The 14,682-nt window shown below is 40.4% G+C and overlaps 1 protein-coding gene across 8 annotated transcripts in view; it reads right to left on the reverse strand.

Annotated features, from left to right (window-relative positions):
* LOC116443267 (solute carrier organic anion transporter family member 1C1-like) overlaps positions 1 to 14,682 on the reverse strand; it is a 53,031-nt gene that overhangs the window by 37,313 nt on the left and 1,036 nt on the right. For 6 of the 8 annotated variants that reach the window (XM_032107321.1, XM_032107319.1, XM_032107320.1 and 3 more), the window contains exons 2-10: positions 10,997 to 11,142; positions 7,892 to 8,033; positions 6,964 to 7,096; positions 6,208 to 6,329; positions 5,752 to 5,898; positions 4,591 to 4,689; positions 3,580 to 3,825; positions 2,673 to 2,837; positions 864 to 1,059 (exon numbers count right to left, since the gene is read on the reverse strand). In XM_032107321.1, the coding sequence (XP_031963212.1) occupies positions 864 to 1,059; positions 2,673 to 2,837; positions 3,580 to 3,825; positions 4,591 to 4,689; positions 5,752 to 5,898; positions 6,208 to 6,329; positions 6,964 to 7,096; positions 7,892 to 8,033; positions 10,997 to 11,142 (1,396 nt within the window). Of the gene's footprint in view, positions 1 to 863; positions 1,060 to 2,672; positions 2,838 to 3,579; positions 3,826 to 4,590; positions 4,690 to 5,751; positions 5,899 to 6,207; positions 6,330 to 6,963; positions 7,097 to 7,891; positions 8,034 to 10,996; positions 11,143 to 14,682 lie in introns of those variants that run through there. The other 2 variants (XM_032107322.1, XM_032107325.1) reach the window with 2 other exon arrangements.

The following is a 14,682-nucleotide window of genomic DNA, read 5'->3' on the forward strand; positions in this document are numbered from 1 at the left end:
TCACAACCACACAGCAGTGTAAATCCTTTTTTCTCTGTTATACAAAGGTTTTCACAGTATCACACCACCTACTGTGAGATAGCATGTATTTTATTAAGGGGGACAACTAACAATTTATATTCATGCATTTTCTCAGATTTTCTAAGGTTTTAGTTATCTGAAGCTTGATGCAGTTTTAACACAACTAGGCAAGTGGCAAAGAAGGGACTGAATTATTCATGGGAAATGGTCTCTGTAGAAGTTACCGAGAAATTTATCAGAATGGGATTCATTTAAACTGAGTGTCTGATACCTTGCAGGACAGCTCTCTGCCAAATTCAGTCATCAGATACCAGTGAAGCAGCTACTGGGGCTGCTGTGAGTCAGTGCTGGAAACTCCTCCCAAAAAGTTAGTTTTACAGAGTAATAGCATGGGCAGAAATGTTAGCCTCAGGTGTACCTCGTGATTAACATAATGGTTAATCCATGCATCCTTAAGTTTTGAGTTCAAAGGCTATTAAATGCCAGGCACACAGAGGCAAGAAACAATTAATTGAATCTCATCCCCCCTACTGAGCTCCTCACATTTCCAGGAATCACTGGGCTCAAAGGATGGGTCCCATGGCAATAATAATTAAAAAGTAATCAGAAAAATAATCTGCACTTGTGACATAAACCCCTCTGGTTTATGCCATAATCATGAGAAGGTCATGACACAATGCCCGCTGGAATGGAGTGGTTTCCACCGATTTGAATCAAATTTCTGGGAAGCATATTCAGGTCAGTCACTCTCCTTTCAATAATATATACTTTGTGAAATAAAATGAGGAAGGAGTTTGGTTTCCAGTAGCCCTTTCTGCTGAAGCATGGCCTTCCCAGCATACCCGTGGTACGACACAGTCAGTCCAGCCACGTCCGAGTTCTCACAGCCCATCGCAAACAATGAGAGGAGCAAAAGGTAACCAAAGAAAGATGATCCCAAGGAAAGTTTTGCAGCCCCTAAAACACCTATTCTGAATTTTTTCATGATCAGTCCTCCAGAGAATATGCCAAAGGCCACAGCAGGAATATTAATAAGACCTGAAATCAAACAGAAAAATATGTATTAATGAAAACCCCAGCTCAATGGACTAACCTTGTCAGCCACAAAAACAGCTGCAGCAAGGAGATGAAGGAACAAAACATAAAAGATCTTCAGTCAGGGCATTTTATTTTGTCCAGAATTAGAGTGATCCTTGGAGTGTTACAAAGGTGCTGGGACAGCTTTGAAAAACTTACTCCCAAGGACATGCTTCTTTGCTGGTTCTTTGACAGAGAGATTATGGATAAAGTTTAGATAATGCTCTTCCAATATCTTAAGCTAGGTGATTTTTTCCATAATTAGGTTGTCAATGGAGTCATCTGCTGATTCCTAGAGGACAAATTTAGTTTTATCTAACGTTATGAAAGCTGGAGCAAGACCTGCTTTTTCTTTTTTTTTTTTTTTGTGCTTCAAATTGCTCTGACAATTTTGATATCTATCAGAGGTTGTGATAGAAACTGTTCTCTAAAAAAGAAGAAGAAAGAGTAAAAGAGGGAGTGAAAGAGAAATAAACACTGTGAGTTGAGTCAGCTGTCAGGTTTCTTAGGAAGAGTGGATTTGGAGACAAAGGAAAAGTAGGAGGAAAAACCACCTTATTGCAGAGATAGCCACCCAGCAGGATCCTTCCCTAACCAAGCCATCACACAGTCTGTGTTGGATATAGTCCCTATGCTCAGAGAAATCAAATGGTTCGCAATCCTCACTCAGTTTGCACATACCTGAAAGCTTAGCTCCAGAAAATCTTTAAATACAATGAGAAGTACTACACTGAATGTAGGGATTGTTTTCTGGACTTTCTTTGGGCATCAACTATACTTGAAGATTTCTCCTTGCTTTGAGGAGTTTCGTGCCAGGAAATTCCAGCTTCTATCTTTAAGGAATTAACATAGCACAATGGATCATTACAGCTTTTCTGCATATATATACCTCTGTTGCTGTGCAACTAATGCTGCTCTGAAACAAGGCAGTTCCCTCTGTGTTGGGTAGACGTAAACCTCTTTGCTGTTTAATGCTATTGAAGCCTTGGACCTCTGGAGCTGAACTCCACATGCAGGTTCAGCAACCAGGCAGTCAAGTCCACCCTCCTGAAGTCAGCTACAAAAATGTCCATCTCAGTACCCAAAGGCTGAAGCAGCTTCTCTCTCTTGTACTGTATGGGACAGCTTGGGATATGACTTGACTTCCTTTTATTTAACACCATTCTCTTCAGAGAGTCACCTTTAGCACTCACTGAACTGATCTTTGCTTTGTTGAAACAAATGGGAAGCCATCAAGGCAGCAGATCTGTCTGATGATAAATTTATGTAAACTATTTAAAAACTATTTCTCAGTTATTTTCTTGTGCTGTACATATATTACTTTTCAAATTTCCAGTTAAATGGGAATTAAGGTATCAAATTATGTAAACTTTTACAGTAACTCCTGCATAGATAAACTCCGAGTTACCTAGTGCTGAAGCAAAAATGAAATAGCTTACCTTCTATAAGCTATTACTTAAAGTCAGACAAGGAAGGAGAAGAAATAAAAATACCCTAAAAAAAATACAATTTTTCCTACATGCCACTCCTAAAATGTCCATTTTAAAGATATCAAGAAGCAGATATAGCATTACCTATAACAAAGTTAGTTTTTGAAGATGTCTGCCCGTACTGTTGTTCAATGTACTTTGGCTTATATGTCACCATGCCAATTAAAGAATTGAACTGAATGATACTTGCACACAAATACAGACTGTAAACTGGATTCCCAAAGAGATTCTTCAGTGATGGCAAGAAGTCTGGAAGACAAAACAGCAGAAATAACAAGCAGGTCAGAGAGAGAATAACTGCTGTGAGCAATGCTTTGTAACATGTGTGTACCTTCCAAAAAAACCCAAAACTGCAGAACATTTCAAAGGGAATCTGTGAAATTCTGTGATGTTCCTAACAGCTCCCCCATTTCTGGATGGGGGAACAGTGGAGCAAAATACTAATCATAAATTTCCCAGAAGAGATATCTTGTTTTATAAACCTTCTTTTCATTATAAGCTAGGAATGATTTGGTTTCTGTGTGTCCTCAACAGCCGCAGCACCGTTTAGCTTAATTTGGGGCAAAGAGTGCTCAGCACAGCTGACAGGAAGCACAAACATGTTGAGGTACAGATTCAAGTACTGAGGGAAAATGCTTTTGGCAAAGCAGGGCCAAGGAAATGCAATTGTGCGAAACAGCTCCTGTCTAAATCCAGGAAGCCTTCTCTAATACTGTAGCTGGTCTGTGCCCATCTATATTCTGATAGATATTGTACATGTTTTCCTAATGCATGAACTTACAGGAAAAAAAATTAGCAAAAACTGAGGGTTGTTTTTTTTTCTGACCACCACATCTGCAACAGTCACTATATGCATTGGAGAGTGAAATCTCATGTAAAAATCATAATTCTGATGCCATTAAGATAGGGCCGCAGAAAGTATAAAATTTTTAAGTCTAAAAGCCTTTGAGAGAAAAACTCAACGATCAGGAAGAAAACTCCAGTGATTTGCCTTTTGCCATCTCGGCAAGCTTCGCTTGTTGCTGATAGGGTGCGTGTTGGTCTTTGTTTTCCTCAATGATGAACTTTGACTGCTCGGAAGAGGTGCTGGAGTCCTTCCTGCTCTCAGGTTTTGGGAGGTGCTTGGGCAGGAACCAGAAGGGGATGCCGGCCAGGACGCTGATCACCCCAGCTATCAGGTATCCCAGCCACCACGCTCCCACCCACTGCACGTCCTTGGGACTTATTGTGATGCTGTCTGGAGAAAGTGGAAAAGAAGAAACAAATAAATAAATTTTGAGAATATTTGCTGATAATAAGGAAGGTGGTTTTGGAGGGACTTTCCATGCCCACCTCACCAGGTGTAGCTGTGTTGTGTGTCACTATGGGCGTTTTGCAGGAGCAGCTGTGGGGACACGGTGAGGACTTGCTGATTGCTGGGGCACAGCAGTGGCCTAGCCCTGACCTGCTGTGCCACTTGCACAGCCCCAGAGATGCTGCAAGGACCAGCAAATGGGGAAGTCCGGGTGGCCACTCACTTGCTCCCAGTCAGGCTGTTGTGCACAAAAGCCCCAGGGAAAAATAGTTTTCCTCCTGCTTTCTTTCTTCCTGTTTTCTCAGAAGGAGGGCAATCGAGAGATTCGGTACCCCCTGCCAAACCACTTTTCCAGGTAGCAACAACAGGATATTAAAAAAGCACACATGGGATCCTGAGCCTCAGTCCTGTTTCCTCCTGGCTCCCATTATCTCCCCAGAGCCTCCTCACCAGAGCACCTCTTGGAGGCACCTGCTGCAGATCTGCTGGTGCTGAGGAAGAGTGAGACCTCTTTCCCCCTCTACACCTATCCTTCTTGCCAGCCTGTTCTGCATGGACCCCTACACTGCTGTCATCCTTGTCATTTCATGAAGTGCCTACTCTACCCCTGATAGCTCCTCATGCCTAGAAGATAACCAGATAGTTCTTGGCCGAAAATAGGCATGAGGAGCCTGACTGGATTTTTAAAGCCTGAGTGTTCTGACTTACCCAGATCTACAAAGCCAATGTCAACATAAAGTTTGGCACACAGGGATCCCAGGAGAAAGCCAAATATTGGCCCTATAATCGCCACTGTCTGTACACACCCTGGAATAGAAAACAAGAGACTGTTAAACTCCTGAGCTAAAAAGGGCACTGGTTCTTCTGCATCTAGCAGCAGATTATGGAATGTGATGGGTAACAAGTGATACAGTTACACAAATTGAAATATTTTCAAGAAGAAAAAAAGGCATCAATACAATTTTCCCCATGACAATGATGCTTTTTACTGTTATCCAATTAAAGAGTTAAATTCAGCCTGAAGGAAAATGTCAGGAACCGGAATGGCCTAAGCTCAATAGCAGCACCCATCTATAACTGCTAGAAATGCTTTAGTTGACAAGATCAAAGTAACTGGAAAGCAAATGTCATTTTGTAAATTTAAATGATCACTTTAAGCTGAGGTAGGCCCTGAACAGGCTGAGAAACCGCTTTGCTTTTGGGAGGTTTCCAGTGTTAGTATGTTTCAATATACCTGCAGCCAAACTTTCTGAATACTTTGAATTTGCAAAATTCACCTGGAAATCTGGGAATCTGAATCTTTTACAGCGAGAATCTGATTTTTTGCATTTTGCCTGGCTGGAAACTTGTCAAGAGCAGATGCTGATGAGATAGGATTTTTTAGGTAATATTTCTGGTGAATGTGCAGTGGTCAGACAATGAACACAAGAAAACAGTGCTACCAACTTTCTAAAGTTTCAGCACTATTGCTTATAATTCCACATGAATCTGGAGGGAATGTTTTGAGTGCTCACTGAAATTCTATTTTAAGTGCTTAAAAGAGTGCATGTTTTTATCACTTTCCAGAGAACTGAATGTGCACAGAGGCTCAGCAGTCCACATCCAGAAGAATTAGGAAGATTAGGGTAACAGCAGGAACCCAAGGTCAAATTCTTTCACCAAATTAAGATAATGGAACTGTGCTGGTATAATTAAATGGGAACTTGGTCCCTTGAGTGTACATGACTGTTAAATAAACTTTAATATTGGAAATTATGCAAACAAAACAATCAGGGCAACTTAATTCAATAACATTCATTCCATTATTCAGAATGACTCAGTCTCCTCTGGGGAAAAATCCATTAGGAAAAAACCCAATATTTACTTTACCAATGTATAAGGCAGCATTCTCTTCAACAGCATAATCATCGATGTATGTAATTCCCAGGGGCTGGATGGGGGTTTCACCTATTCCACGCAAAAGATTTCCGAGTAAAACATAGATCCACATGGAAGAGCCTGCTTCCTTTTCACATCCTGTGTACACAACAAGAGACAACAACGATGTGTTTGTAACAACAGTTTGACACTGAAAGCTCAGGGCTCCTAAAATACTTCTGTTGTAGGAGAAACAGTAGGAAAACTGTGAAACAGCTTAAGGTAGACAAATTTTTAGCATGAGCTGTCTCAAAGATACTACAGTTTTGCCGGTTTTATAAATTTGTTACCACATCCCTTTTTAGAAAACTCTTTCACTTCTAACAAAAACTGGGATCTCCTGACAGAAGGATTTGGGAAACATTGATGATAGTGAGCACTACCAGCCCCAATATTTAACATTCTCACCTGAATTTATTTTTGCTTGAGATTTTTCCAAGGCTGAGAGTGGAGTTTGGTTTTTATCCTGCAGACATGGAGAGATGATAGCAGTCGAATTGATGGTGGAAGGGAATCTTTCGTATCGGTATCTGTTTAGAAAATGAAGTTGTATTTATTCACAAGTACTGATAAGAAAAAGCAATCAGATCTGCTACTACCAGATAGGCTTATAGCACTTAAATGCAAATTTCATCTGCATCCATATGAATCCATCTGGATCCATCACCAGTGATAGTTTACAGGGGATAAACAGAGCTCTATTTATACTGCAGCAGTACATGACAATTGTCCTGTTGGTTCTTTTTTTGTCAGCGATTCATTTCAGTTTAGCAGGCACTTTGCTCTACTATGATACATGAATTTGGACTAAGAGATTATCAGACAATGGTGTATCCTCTGGCTTGTGATTGGTACTCAGATTGTCTTCTTGAGTTTAGTCATCACTTCTTCACTGACATTTCAACAATTCCTAAACCATATCAAAATGTGGCCAGTCAAGATCAGAGACTAATAAAAAAATAAGTTGATTACTACTGAAAATAGTACACATTAAATTATTTGCTTTACAGTAATAAATCTTTTCACAAAAAAAAAAAAAAAAAATTAAGTAACCGCATCCCCATATGCCTATTCCCATCTTCATAATCAATGCCTAAATATTTTACTGAGCTGCCATTCAGTGTGCACAGCCCAGCTGGAAAACACTGATCTCTTTGCACTTACCGTCCCATGAAGAACTGGGGCATTGCAATTAGGAATGTTCCAGCTGACATAATTAAGCAGCCTGCTCCAATTATTCTTGGCCTGTGAAGCTTTGCTCCAAAGTAGCTCACAAGAATTATGATTAGGAGGTTCCCTTTGAGAGTACAAAAGGAAAATTGAGTTTTACCGCTTGTTGATAAGAGATCCCCTAAAATAACAATTCCTAGTATGTAGTATAGGCACTGATTTCAGGGAGAGAGGGCTGATGGGGTTGGTCTTTCTCCCTCTTTCCAGGCATTCTACAGGAGCCCAATGCCTTCTGTGATAGGAAAACCATAAACCTTTGGATAAACTGCTGGAAAAGAGGAGAAAGACTGTGCCAGCTGAAGAGAGCAAATAACCAGAAAAGCAGAAAACGGAGAAATCAGAGTTTTATACACTTAGGCTAATATTTCATTCCTGTGAGTACCACAGTCCACTGAACACCCATGAGATAAATTCAGTAATCTGAAATTGTAAGAGACAATGACATGCTGGAAACCTTAGTGTGAGAGGGAAGGAGAGGGACCAGACAAGAAATGTAGATTACAGCTAGAGCTTTGTCCTCCTGCTGCTTAATAAATCACAAAGGACAAACACTGGTGGGGGAGGTGGATTTCTGCCTGCAGAAATCTGGGCAGGCAAATTCTCATTCAACATTCAAAATTTCTATTAGTATGAATTAGCCACATGCTAAGCTTATCAAATCACAATTTTTTTATTTCTATGCTGAATTGGTTGTATTAGCAACCCTGTCCTATTGAATGTAATCATACTGATAGTCCCACTTATTTTTACCAGGTGAATCTTGCTCAGTTTTATGGTTCAGGGAGATTCATACAATCATTCTTCACAACAGATTGCATCACTCTTTTTTCTGAAAATAAAAATGGGTTTCTACAGCACATACCAATTTCAAAACTTCCATCAATAGCACCAACCAAAGAGGAAGGGATGTCAAATCTTCTTTCTATTTGCGTGATAGTACTTTTTAGATAACTTCCTGACAGTGCTTTAGCAAAATAAACAAAAGACAATGCACCAAGAAATATCTGTGAAAAAAATGACAGTGAATAAAATCAGGCAGTACAGAAGATATTATGAATTATTTTTAAACAAGTTTTGCATTCCTACCTCTTCTTTTGCCAAATAACCACATCAATAGTTCTCCTACATCTTATTAAATGCTAGATTGCTAATTTGTCTATCTCTTATGAGCAATATTGATAAAAACTGAATTGACTCTCAACCACCGCTCATTTCAGGTAGATGCCAAAGCTACTGCTCAGTTGAAAGACAGAAACTGGTGATTTCCTAAGGAGGCAGTATCTTACACAGTAACCATAACGGTAAATGCTAAGTGTGGCTTGGTGGGGAAGTGAGTTTTTGGACATTTTGAAATATTACATGCTTCGTGAGTTGAACAGTGACCTGCCAAGCAATTCTCTTCTAGGCTCGTCCTTCCCCTACAAGATCTCTTGCATTTTCCTTAGAGTGCACCTTGCATTTTCCTGGGGACAGACTTCTCCCATCCTTTTGTTATGTAGAGACAGTTTTCTCTCAGTTATCACTGTATCTGTTTTAGCATGTTCTTCTGAACCAGGAGTGGGCTTTGGACATTAAACTCCATCTCCCTTCACAGTGCTTTGGTACATATTTCAAAGGTGGACACTGAGCCCCTTTTCCACAAAATTAAACTGGAAGATGAGGGCTGGTCTGAAATGCATATTGTGGGAGTGCAGGGTCCTTAGCACCATCTGTTTGCTCCTGCAGCTCTATTGCCTAAATTTGCCCTCACTGAATGCAGCCCTGTAGAGTTTATGAGTTCCAGGGATAGTCGTGCACAGTGCAATTGGTCATGGAAACCACAACATTGCTTTCTACCCTCAGGTACAGGCGGTGTTGACTCAATATGAATATGAATATGGATGCTTTCTGTAAAGCCCAGTCCCAGAAATTAAGAGAGACAGTAACATTTCATATGAATAGAGGTCTAGAGCCCTGTGCTTCTCCTTATCCTCTCTGACAATCACACTCCCAGTACACAGGTTCTCTGAGCAATGTACTCACCTCCAGTGCGAAACTCCTTACAGCATCTCATCTGACAAGGTGCAGTGGTAATAACATCACTGCTGAATGCAAATTTTTGTGTTCAAATATATCTCTGTGTCATGTTCAATACACTTTATCCAGTGCTGGCTATCCCTCCTTCAGAAACAGTTGTGGGTAAATAAACTTGCACAGCCCCTCTCTGGTTCTTTTTTCCTACAGCAGCAGGTCTCAATGAAGTCTCTAGTACAAATATTGCCGTAATATTTTACATTTTCTGTATGTTTATGCCCTTGGATTTTAAATAGCAATGTGAGAGCACATTTTTTTTTTTACAGGAAAGTTGTATAGGTAAAATACAACTTGAAAAGCTTCTGTGTGTCTTTAGCACAAGTTTTTTCACAGGATTTGCAACTGTCCCAGGTGTGCAGTGGTGGAAAGACACTCCCGATTTAGGGCTGGGACAGAAAGGTACAGATGATTTCACATTCTGCTCTGGTTTGTCAGTGCTTGTGAGCAGATATTTCACCACATCTATCTGGTTAATACAGGCAATTTTAAGACACAGGAAGGTTGATAAGAAATGTTGATAATTGGTAAAAACAACCTGTTGAATCTGCGTATTATTTTCTTAACACATTAAGCAAAACCTGAAGCGGACTTTTTCATGATTTAGAGATAGCTTAAATAATTTTATTCTGACTCAGCAAGATCTAATCAGAACTCAAAAAGGGTTAGTTCACAAAAAAAGAGAGGTTTTCTAAGTTCGGACAGGAATACGTAAGTTACATTGGTTTGGGTTCCCAGAAGACACAACTTCTTTAAAGAGAAAGAAACTGAGCTGAAATATTATTGCTTCTCTATTTCTGGAGCTAATAAGATGATTCCTGACTGGCTAATCTGTGACAAGTTTTATTCATTGAGGGGATTGGATTATTGTTGTAGCAAATGAAGGAGCAATGATAGAATTAGATTATGGTACAAAATTTAATTAATACAACTCATCTTCTATTTCAAAACAAAAAAATTCAAAATTTCTAGACTTCAGGGCAACTGTTGCTGATGTCATTGGCTGTACTGGGAGCTGGATTAATATCTGAAAGTAGATGTGTGTGTGAGTGAGGGGGAAAAGCAACAGAAGAAAAGACTGTGCATGATGAAAAGAACGGGCCAAGGCTGAAAACTCATTTTCTGAGTAACTCAAATCATCTCACCATAGTATGGTGATTTTTGAGACCTCAGCCAAGAGAGTGTGTCAGCATTTTGGAAATAAGGTAGAGGCAGTAGGCAAAGCTTTGTGCTGCCTGCTGTGCCCCTGTGTCCCGAGCAGGGAGCAATGCTCCTCCGAGGTGCAGATCCCACCAGCAGGTAGGCAGAGCTACATTGTGAGGCTCAAAGCAGGGACCTCCCATTACCTCCAGGAAAAACTTCTTGGGGGTGAGAGAAATGTAGATACAGTGGTGATGCTTCTGCAGCTGCATTTCTTAGTCACCTCATGCAGAGTTCTCTTGAATAAGGAATATTACAATAATGCTTTAATAATATAGCACTCAAAACACACAGACCATAATACAAATACAACTTTGGAGAGCCCAGGAGACTACCACGGCTACAGTCTTAAGCAGTCTGTACTGACAGCCTGTGGTATCTGTCTGCTCTGTTCTTAACTTCGGGTGGTGCAATAAGGAAGATAGAGGGACTTTTCAGGATGGCTCTTGAAGATCTCATAATATGCAAGCCTCAACCAACAAATTATATTTGATGACTGTCAAATGTTAGGCAAAAAGAGATCTGAAAAAGATTTTCTTGTGACTTAGAAATACCTCTAATAATTTCATACTGACTCAGCAAGACATAATCAGAACCTAAAAAGGGATCATTCACCAAAAAAAAAAAAAAAAACCACCAAAAAACCAGAGAGATTTTCTAAGTCCTTACTGGAAAATTCAAACTTCTCTTACTTTACCTTTATACCTCCACAACACGACTGTTTTTCCTTGGATGCGGATGATTCAGATTTGAATGAAGAGCGGTCCACAGGAAAGATTGTGTTGTTTGAGAAAAAGTGAGTATTTTCTTTTGATGAAATCTCCATGATGGTATCCTCTGCTTCTAAAGCAGAAAACATGAAGAACATTTTAAAAGGGCATCCTATTAGCTCAGCCTCAAAAGCTCATCATGTGACAGCAACACCCTGCTGGACTGTTTTCCCAACAACAACAATTACCAGACTTTACAAAAGAATCTGACCAGTGCACTGGATGTTTAATTATGGAAATTTGCAATCCACTTGCCTATAATAATGGAGATTAAATCATACTCAGCAAACAGCCATCATCTTCATTCTCTAGCTATCATCAATGTGATTTCACTAAACATTTGACCAAGCATGGCCAGCAGACTAAACAAGGCTCATTATCATTTCAAACAATATTTCTGAAGTCTACATGTAAATTCACGTTTCTAGATGTGACCAGGTCTGCAGAGATTTCTCAGCGCTGATCTCTGAATTTCCCATATATTTGGGACATTAAGTAATTAGATCAAAGGAAATCTATCCCCATTAATGAGGCACTTGAATTGTTTTAGATGGAAACATTAGCTCTAATCATCTGATTTTAGCTAATGAGTTACACAAGAATAAAGAGGTTTAGTTCCCTTTACCATTTTACATAGAGTCTTAGGGCTCAGTGGTCAATTGTTTCAGGAAAAATGTGAATTTGCTTCTTTGCAGGTAAATACAAAGAAGTAAAGAAAACCTAAATACTGCACTTTGAAAACAAAAGATATCAGTAATTCCTAAATCTCTAGTTACATACTGCAGTACTTTGTTCTTAATTTCAATCTCTAAATCAGATCTGCAAATATTTATGAAATCAGCATCTGTGTTCACTTTTAGGCAGTCCTATGTTTTACAGAACTGCTGCCTGAAAATATGAATAAGAAAAGTTCCTGTTCTTATATGTTTGTCTGAAACACAGATCTTACATAAGTTAAAAATATGTATGGTTTTATGTATATGTATATACCTCTGGATACATATGTTTTCATGGCTTCCCAAATAAGCACTTGTTTTACCACAAATACAAGTGAAAATAACAAAAGTATATCTTTAGATGCTAAGATTTGCTCACAGGCTCTTTTCATGTATGAACAAGACAAAAGGACTTTGATTGTGGCACCAAAATTTTCACCAAGGTCTCTCCATCATTTAAAATAAGAGCTATGACTACATATAAGAGAAATATTTGCATTTGACGCTGTCCTGACAAGAACTCTAATGTATTTTCTTATCAACACTAAAGAGCACAGAGACGTTTTTGCCATAAAAAATAAAATTTTTTTGTGCTTGCTGAACACTTATTGCACATATTCCTGTTCTGCTTCTGGCTTCCTTGATGTGTTGGGACAAGTCACACTGCCTCTCTCTGCCCCATTTCTGAACCTGTACAATGGGGAAAGACAGCATGTACCTACAGCAGTTGCATGAGGATAAATTATTTTGTGACAATCACATAGGGTGTGCCATGTAAGCACATCAACTAGCCTTTACTGTAAGGTTTGAAATGCTCTGCATATTTATGGCAATTTTGGAATTAAAAAAACCCAAAACCTGGAAAAGGAAAACATATGCACCACAGCTAAATGAATTGTCCTTATCTCTGAGCAAAGCAACATCCAACTAGAGAAGGTCTGGCAGAGGTGGAGGGTCCCCTCCACTGCACTCCATATGCAGGATTGGTCAGAACAAAAAAAAAGATTGCTGTGGTGGTGTGGGGGTTGAATATGATGCACTGATGCTTGACAGCAGCATGCAAGTTTGTGTACCGCTGAGCTGGTACAAATCTCAAAAGGACAGCAGAGCTTAAACAAAACTTTTGCTCAGCAGTATACAAATTATTACAGTATAAAAATTATTAACATTTATCTTCTGACTCTGGATGTCAAATTGAAGAGTGCAAAGAAGGTCTGATATTCATACAGGTTCTACAGACTTTAATATATCCCCAGCTGCTCTTGTGGGATGCCTTTAAGAAGGTTGGTAAGTTTTCAGTCACATGCAACCATGTATCTCAGTGCATCAGTTTGGTTGCCCTGACAATGCCTCTGATGGAAACTTTTAACACGAGACAGAGTGCAGAGAAAGGTACCCAGAGTAACCACAGCCAACTGCACTATTAGTTTTGATCCTTCCTCTTTAGTGAAACCAGAATACACAGGGCTGTTTCACTGTAATCACAAATTTGGCACTCAAATACTTTTGGCACCATCGGTGTTATACTGGGAGTATTCCTAATATACTGTCAATTCTGGAAGGAGGTGAGGGACATCTCTGGTTTTATCCAAGAAAATATCTAGCTGGTAAGGATGGTCTGTTACTGAATTGGGTATAGTGATAGCCTCAGGTTTCTACCTTATCTGGGATACCATATTTCTCTAGTGACACAGAAAATGAGGACAGAGGCTGTGTAAGCACTTCCTTTCTAAACATGGCTAGAATGTCAGAAAAATGTAATCATAGAATCATAGAATTGTTTAGGTTGGAAAAGACCCCTAAGATCATAGAGTCCAACTGTAGACCCAGCACTGAGAGGTCCACCACTAAACTCTGTCCCTAAGTGACACATCCGCCCATCTTTTAAATACCTCACCAGGATGGCGACTCAACCACTTCAACTGGGCAGCCCATTCCAGTGCATGACAATCCTTTCAGGAAAGATTTTCCTGGTATCCAATCTAAACCTCCCTGGTGCAACTTGAACCTGTTCTCTCTTGTCCTATCCACTGTTACTCAGGAGAAGAGCCTGACCCTCCCCTCGCTACAGCCTCCTTTCAGGGTCCCACCTGATCCTCTTTTTCTCCATGGTAAACACCCCCAGCTCCCTCAGGTGCTCCTCACACGACTTGTGCTCCAGATCCTTCCCCAGCTCCATTGCCCTTTTCTAGACACACTAAAACACCTCAATGTCCTTGCAGTGAGGAGCCCAGAACTGAACACAAGATTTGAGGTATGGCTTCACCAGTGCTTACTACAAGGGGGCAATCACTGCCTTGGTCCTGCTGGCCACGCTATTGCTGATACAGACCATGATGCCATTGGCCTGCTCCTGCACCTTTAAGATTTCTTTCTTGAAGAGTGTCCAGCCTTCCTTGACCCCTTTTCCCCTCAGAACTGCCTCCAAAGGAGCTCTGTCAACCAGTTTCCTAAACAGGTCGAAGTCTTCCCTCCAGAGTCGAAAGTGGCAGTTTGCTGAGCTCCCCTCCTTACTTCTCCAAGGATTAAATCTCTTTCATTTCCTGATCACTGTGCCCTAGATAGCCTGCAAATGCCACATCACCTCCCAGTGCTTCTCAGTTCACAAACAGGTCCAGTGGGACACCTGCCCTCACTGGCTCTGTCACCAGCTGTGCCAGGCAGCTTTCTTCCACATGCTGCAGGAGCCTCCTAGATGGTGTGGACCTCTTAGACCTCACTTCCTCTCTGCTGTGCTGTATTTCTAGCAGACTCTCACCATGACATCTGCCTTGCTGGCCTTTCCACTGACTCCTACCCATAAACAGCTGTCCCTACTATCACCATCATTAAGCTCTACAAATCAAAACACCCCCTAGTGTAAGGCACTCCCACTGCCTCTCCCTCTGTGCCTGTCC

Source organism: Corvus moneduloides, chromosome 4, assembly GCF_009650955.1.
Source record: "Corvus moneduloides isolate bCorMon1 chromosome 4, bCorMon1.pri, whole genome shotgun sequence".
NCBI classification, from domain to species: Eukaryota; Metazoa; Chordata; class Aves; order Passeriformes; family Corvidae; genus Corvus; species Corvus moneduloides.